Source organism: Octopus sinensis, linkage group LG14, assembly GCF_006345805.1.
Source record: "Octopus sinensis linkage group LG14, ASM634580v1, whole genome shotgun sequence".
NCBI classification, from domain to species: domain Eukaryota; kingdom Metazoa; phylum Mollusca; class Cephalopoda; order Octopoda; family Octopodidae; genus Octopus; species Octopus sinensis.
This window is the reverse complement of record NC_043010.1, coordinates 52464927-52472426: the sequence shown is the minus strand read 5'-3', so window position 1 is coordinate 52472426 and position 7500 is coordinate 52464927. Positions and strand designations below refer to the sequence as shown.

The window sequence follows — 7500 nt, the reverse complement described above, 5'->3', positions numbered from 1 at the left end:
TCTTTGTTAAAAAAAAAGCCGATTGTATTTAGGAGAATAAAAGATAAAAGCGCCCAGCATCTCGTTGGGATGTTTTGTATTAGTCGAATACTATTATCATGCTCTAAATAACTACTGTCAATTGTATAGATTGTCTATGTGTGTGTCTGCGTGGGAGTGCGTGTCTTTGTATGTATGAATGTATGAATGCATGTATGCATGTGCTTGAAGGTGTGTGTGTATATATAGAGGCGTGTCTGTCTGTCTGTCTGTCTATCTATCTCACTATATACAAGTATATATATATATATTTATAAAAAAAGAAGTTTGAAAACGCCACTATATAAGATAAATTTAAATTTTAATGTGTTTTGAATAAAATAAACAACTGACCAGTGGCCGAAAGGACAGTAGCAGCAGTGATTGTTGGTCGTAGTAGCAGTAACCGGGTGGTGGTGGTGGTGGTTGGAGTTGGAGCAGCTCATTGGCTGTAGTAGTAGTAGCAGCAGCCGTGGATGGAGTTGTGGTGGCAGTTAATTGGCTGCAGTAGTAGCAGCGGCAGCAGGGGAAGAATCGTAGTAGTAAGAGAAGTGACCATGGTGGTTGTAGTAGTAGTAGTAGTAATAGTAGCAGCAGTAGTAGTGATCGTGGTGGTAGTGGTAGGATTCTATTTTTTTTTTTTCGGAAGACTAATATATTGTTTTAATGTACCTGGCCCAGGGTGTTCAAACTTGGTTCGAATTTTCTAATAAAATAAAGTTCTTTATTTTGACATTGAGTGAAGGTTATGTTGTCACTGAATTTGTAAAGTGTGAAAGTTGTGAATTTGGGATTTTTATTTGAAGCACATCTATCTATGTGTCCGCCGACTGGTATTTTCCTGTATTCAGGATTCCTAATTTGGGATTTATGAACTGCCGTCCTTTTTCGTAGGCTGTTTTTTGTATGGTCTATATACTGCCTATTGCACCCTGCGCATGTTAACACGTAAATTAAGTTTTCTGATGCACACAGGTGAAGTTTGTTCTGATGGTAAACTGATGGCCATGTTCTAATGTGAATTCTGAACCTTCTACTTAGATTACACAGATTCCGCAGTTTGGCTTTCCACATTTTCTAACTGCTGATTTTGTGGTTGTTGTTGAGTGCAGTTTAGCTTGGTTTAAAACCTTTTTTAAGGATTTTGGTTGCCGTTTACTTTTAATGATGGTGTGTGTTTGGATTCGGTTCATGTATATATATATATATATATATATATATATATATATATATATATATGTATCCCTTCTTTCCTGCGCGTCAAATAATACTTTAATTGTTCCACGTCCTGCGGGGCTGTTTTTTTTCTCTTTTTTTCTGTGTTTTCTTGTTTGGATTCTAAATATATATATATATATATATATAGATGAGTGTATGTTTACCTTGTTAACAATTAACACGGAAAAAAAAAATAGTTACCAGGGCAGCAAAAGTCTCACAAGTAAAGGTGTTGTAACTCCTTGTTTATAAAGGTAGAAACTTCGTGTTTACGTTGAATATTTTGAATAATATGAATAAAAAAATGGAGTTTGATTACACCTGCGTTAACTCCATTTTTTTTATACACACACATATATATATATATATATATATAGTATATATATATATATATATATATATATATATAATATATATATTACATACATAGATTCCTTGGAAGAGAGCAAGCGAATGTATACGAAAACAAGGACGAAAAAAACCGGAGAAATGGTACACAATTACAAATACAAACAACAGGTGTCTTTTGACTAAAGACGAATTAAATGCATATATCAGCACTGAATAATTGCATCTTTGCTCTTAGCGTAAATCGCTGCAAGAGGAACGCTGTGTGTATCATGACAGCCGCTGCCCTCTCAACCTGTATGGCATACCAAAGGCTGGGAAACTATTTTACGGAGTTGAGCTTATGATCAGGAATTCATTTGCCTTGAGGCTCAAAATCTTACCAAGTAACTCTCCATATAGCTCGCATTTCAAACCAAGCGACTTACTACACGCTTCATTGCACCCCAGTGCTCTTGAAACTTCTTTCAGTACAGAACCTCGTGTCAGTAGGGGTTTTTTTTTTGTTTTTTTCACACGTTCCATTTTCTTTCTGACAAAACTCTTGTTTCGGCTGCACGAAAAACGAAATTCATTGACATCAGAAGACAGAAACCTTAGGCTACCTTATACTCCCCTATATGCGGCAGTGCTACTCTGTTCACATAAATTGGTTTCATTGGTACAAGCTCAGCAATTGCGGGAGAGGGGTGTTGGTCGATTATATTGACCCCAGTGCTCAACTGATACTTATTTTATCGACCCCGTAAATTGAAGAGCAAAGTCAATCTCGGCGGGATTTGAACTTGGAACACAAGTTAAATGCCCGGTATGCTTAATGATTCTGCCTGCGCGCCACCTTTCCTCTTCGCTTGTGCTAATAGCATTTCATCCACCAGCAAGGCAAGAATGGTAACACCACACCTTAAAATCCCCTGCCAACCCACAGTTACCAATGGCAGTTAGTCCCTGTCTCAACTTCGTCTTAGTTGCTATAAATCTCTTGGCATAGATTAAGGGTTCTAAATGTGTGTTTCAGCAATCGTATGTATGTATTGTTGTTGTTGTTTGTTCCCTCTGGAGCCACACCTGGCTCATTAGAGCCGGTTTCCCGGTTTCCTTGGCGCATAGGTTCCCCAGGTGGGGAACCTATGCGGTCCGTCGTAGGTTGTGGCGAAAGAGTCAGCAGAAGTTTCGCCATTACCTTCTGCCGGAGCTGCGTGGAACACACACATCACCCGGTCTGAAATTCGAACCCGCGATCCCTCGACCGCTAGTCCGCTGCTCTAACCACTAGGCTATGAGCCTCCACTAATGTTCCTTCTCGAGCCATGCCAGGCTTATAAGGGCCGGTTTCCCGGTTTCAGTGGCGTACATATTCCCCACCCGGACGGGACGCCAGTCTATCGCAGCGTTACTCATTTTTGCCAGCTGAGTGGACTGGAGCAACGTGAAATGAAGTGTTTTGCCTAAGAACACAACGCATCGCCCTGTCTAGGGATCGAAACCACAACGTTATGATCATGAGTTCAACACCCTAACCACTAAGCCACGCGCCTCCACTTATGTATGTATAGAGATGTTTTATTTTAAATGAGAAATACGTAGCAGTTGGAATTTCTGTTTAATTCTATTTGTAGAGTAATTACATATCAAAACAAAAGAGTAGAAAAATTTGGTATGTTTATAATACCATACCAAATTTTTCCAGTCTTTTGTTTTGAATATGTAATTACTCGGTATGTTTATAATGTCATGTGAAGCCGCATAGCTCAGTGGTTAGAGCGTCGAGCTCACAATCATGAGTTTGTGCGTTCGATTCCCGGACCGAGCTGCGTGTTGTGCTCTTGCTCTTGTTCTTGAGCGATACACTTTATTTCATGTTGCTCCAGTTCACTCAGCTGTAGAAACGAGTTGCGACGTCATGGTGTCAAACTGTAACAGCCTTTTCTTTTCTCTTGAATGCTATCGGTGCCATGGTATGCTTGGGTGACTCCTAGTGATATGATAAGCTAGCTTTCTTAATTTGCATTGATTTGTGAAGTTGTGAAGATTCAATTGCACTGTATACTGCGTCGCATGTATATTAATGCAAACATGTAAGTATGATTTCTTCCACATTGAAATTATTATTACATGGAGAAAGTTGTGAAACGGCTGTAATCCTAAGGTTGTACCATAGTTAAATAAATATACATTCACCTCTCATACTTCCTGATCTGTATGGTTTACGAGGCATTATCAAAAGTTTCCCGGACTAGTTATGTTTAATAAAAAATAACTTATTTATCTAACTCCTTCGAAATAGTCACCTTGTGCAGCAATACAACGGCCCCAGCGTTCCTGCCACATTTGGAATCCGGCCTGGAAATTGTTTTCCGTAAGCAAGTCGAGTACCTTTTGCAATTTGCGCTAGATCTCGACAACGGTGTTACAATAGCGACCTTTGAGCTGCATTTTCCTCTTGGGGAAGAGACGCAAGTACTAAAGCTGGTGAAAAGGGTGGGTGCGGAAGCGATGCCATGTTGTTTTTTTTTTAGCGAGAAACTCATGAGTCAAGAGGGCCCGGTGATAGGGTCATTGTAGACGTGAAGAACCCAATTATCCACCTTCCACGATCCAGTCGCTTTCGTCAAATGTCCTCCCTCAAAACATAGCAGTAGAACTTCCAGATCTTTACCTTTTGACCTACAGATTTAAAAAAATAATTTTTTGTAACTAAACACTTTCAAACTTCGTATACTGGTAGAATCTGTCATATAAAACATCTTTTACTCTTAGCGTTTTTGAGAAAACCTTATATTTACGAAGTTATTTCACGTTAAAGTTCTCGTATTTCGGTAATTTCAACCAATCAATGACGTTTACTCAGCTGAATAAAATTACTACTGTTGTTTGTCAACAAGAACTTCCAGCGCCGTATATTTCGTTTGTCACAGTTATTTATGACAACCCTAACCCTAAAACTCTAGCCCTAACCCTAAAACTCTTGCCCTCAACCTAAAACCCTAACCTTAAAACCAGTACAAACGCACAAACGATGTCATAAATAACAGTGATAAACGAAAATACACCGCAGATAGTTGTTGTTGACAAACAACGGCAGTAACTTTATTCAGCTGAATATACGTCATTGATTGGTTGAAATTACCGAAATACGAGAACTTTAACGTGAAATATCTTCGTACATATAAGTTTTTCTCAAAAATGCTTAGAGTAAAAGATGTTTTATATGACACATTCTACCAGTGTCCGAAGTTTGAAAGTGTTTTGTTACAAAAAATTATTTTTTAAATCTGTCGGTCAAAAGGTAAAGATTCAAATGCTTAGCGGCATTTCGTCCGTTTTTACGTTTTGAGTTACCAACAAAAGAAAAGAAAACTAAAGCAATTTATTTATGTAAACTTTATTTCATTATAAATGAGCTATTTCGATATTTTGAAATGGTTGAACCATTTCATAAAACCACTAAAAATTTTATACAGTCAAGTTATCGTTTAGACCCAGGTCAATCCCGATTGAGAGGACCTGCGATCAAATGTATTTCAACCGTGACCATCTCGTCTTATCTGTCTTTTTTTCCTATGTGAAGGAAATCCAGGATTACATTATCAATCAAATGTGTGTTTTTTTCTAAGTGAGGAAGATGTGATTTGAGGGAGATTTGACTGTCATTCCTAACAAGATCGGTAACCACATAGAGACTCTCACGCTGTATCTGTTATGAAACCGATAAAATCCCGTTTCCTCACAAATATTTGCAACTCTGCTGTCACCATCACCAAACGATATTATATCGTACTTAATGTTTGACCTGATTTAAAGCTGAGTCATGCCTGAGATGGAATAAAACGGCGTGTATTGCTGATAAGATAGCAAACCATAGCAGTTACATGGCGGTTGACTTGACGGTTGTAAATATTTTAATAAATTATCGGCAGGAAACAAATCTTTCGCCATATCCATAGTTTCTCGGCATTTGTCACGCTTAGATTTGGTTCTTCGGTTCTGAAACCATACTTTCACCTGTAATTAAAAGCATTTTTTTTTTTAAAGTTGATGTTGATAACTAAATAAAAAAAAAAAAATAAACCAAAGAAAAATTACAAAAGAAATGAGAAACAAGTTTAAAAAACACACACACAAAAAAAAGAGAAATATCTGAGTCGGTGACTTGCCTAGCAAGTAACTTGGTCTGATACCGAATTGTTGGCAGGTCAATTGTAAAGAATCTATTCAGATGAAACCATTAGTATTCTTGTTAACGCACAAGTGCAGTGTTGAGCACTCACTGTCACTGCTCTATATTAACGTGTATATATATGCATATATATATATATATATATATATAGTATATATATATATATATATATTATATATATATATATATATAATATATATATATATATATATATATATAAAATTAGGGTAAATGTTTTTAATTTTCCTTTGATTTCTGAATTACTACTATTTAGCGGTTTGAGTTTAGCTGCTCGTTTTAGTGAGTTGAATGGCCTATTAAGGCCATTCCTTAATATTATTGTTGAATGTACATTATATAGTCTGTTGACTATTTTTTCTTTCTCACTAGACCGCTGGTGGCGAAAAAATTTCTATTGAATTTTTTGCTACCCTTATATTGATTGATATATATATATATATTATATTAAATTAGAGATAAAACCACTATTAGGCAAATCAAAGAATGAAAAACTTAAGCCAATACATAAAATTAACTAATTAATATTATTTTAAATATATATCAAAAGTATTAAAAGTTTAATAAAAGATAATGAGTAAAACACTACGATCGTTTCATGGCTGTCCAATTCGTAATAATTCTAGTTATGGTTACAGTCAATCTTCAGGTAATTGAAATATCAGACTCTATATATATAATATATATATACATACGTATATGTACATATATATATTATATATACTATATATATATATATATATATATATATATGCGCATATGTGGGCACAGGACGTCACGAAACGTGTACAAAAAAATACGAAGTACGAGTACATGGAATATGAACTATTTTTTTGAACAACAAAAGACACAAATGGAAAACAAGACAAACAACATAAAGAATGACCCATCATCAGTTGTTGACTGTTTTTTCTATTATCTTCGTTTTTGTATTTGGTATGCAAGATTCTTTATGTGAGTTCGAGTGTTGAAGCATATTTTGTTGTGTCTGGGGAGAGTCATTGTCTTTTTGTGAATTATTATTTAGCACCACTCATTGTTTCAGTTTCCAGTCATTTCTTTATTTTTGCTAAAATTTTCATTGCTTTTTGTAACCTTTTCAATAGTCGACTAAATGAGAGGAAACTGAACCCGTGGGTGTGTCAAATAATAATGCACAAAAAGAGAATGACTCTCCTCAGACACAACAAAAAATATATATATAATATTTATTTTTATTTTTTAATAGCATAAATGTTACACTTTAGTTTAGAGATCTTGTAAGTTTTTGTTAACTTTGGGTGGGGAGACTTAAAAAAAATTACTTGTTAACTTTAAAAAAAATCTCCCCACCCAAGTTAACAAAGAATTTGCTAGATCTCTGAAACAGTTCTATATTTAAGAGATGAGGAATTATGTACATTCGACCGATCTTTGTCCTCATCTTGTTTGTTGTTAACACAACGTTCCGGCTGATATACCCGCCAGCCTTCTTCAGGTGTCTTGGGGTAAATTTCGAACCTGGGTTCTCATTCCTAAGGTATTTTTCGATATTATTATTATTATTATTATTATTATTATTATTATTATTATTATTATTATTATTATTATTCAGGTCACTGCTTGGAATCGAACTCGGAATCTTGAGGTTAGTAGCCCGCGCTCTTAACCACTACACCATATGGAGTGAATTTTAGGGCTTATAAATCTAATATTTTTCTATCTTTCCTTAATACCGG

At 35.7% G+C, this 7500-nt stretch overlaps 1 protein-coding gene across 1 annotated transcript in view; it reads right to left on the bottom strand.

Annotated features, from left to right (window-relative positions):
* Positions 1-4953: 4953 nt before the first annotated feature.
* The window catches only part of LOC115219512 (ventral anterior homeobox 2-like), a 9126-nt gene continuing 6579 nt past the window's right edge, over positions 4954-7500 (bottom strand). Inside the window, exon 3 of the mRNA XM_029789694.2 lies at positions 4954-5589. Coding sequence (XP_029645554.1) covers positions 5383-5589 — 207 coding nt within the window. The 3' untranslated portion in view covers positions 4954-5382. The remainder of the gene's footprint in view (positions 5590-7500) is intronic.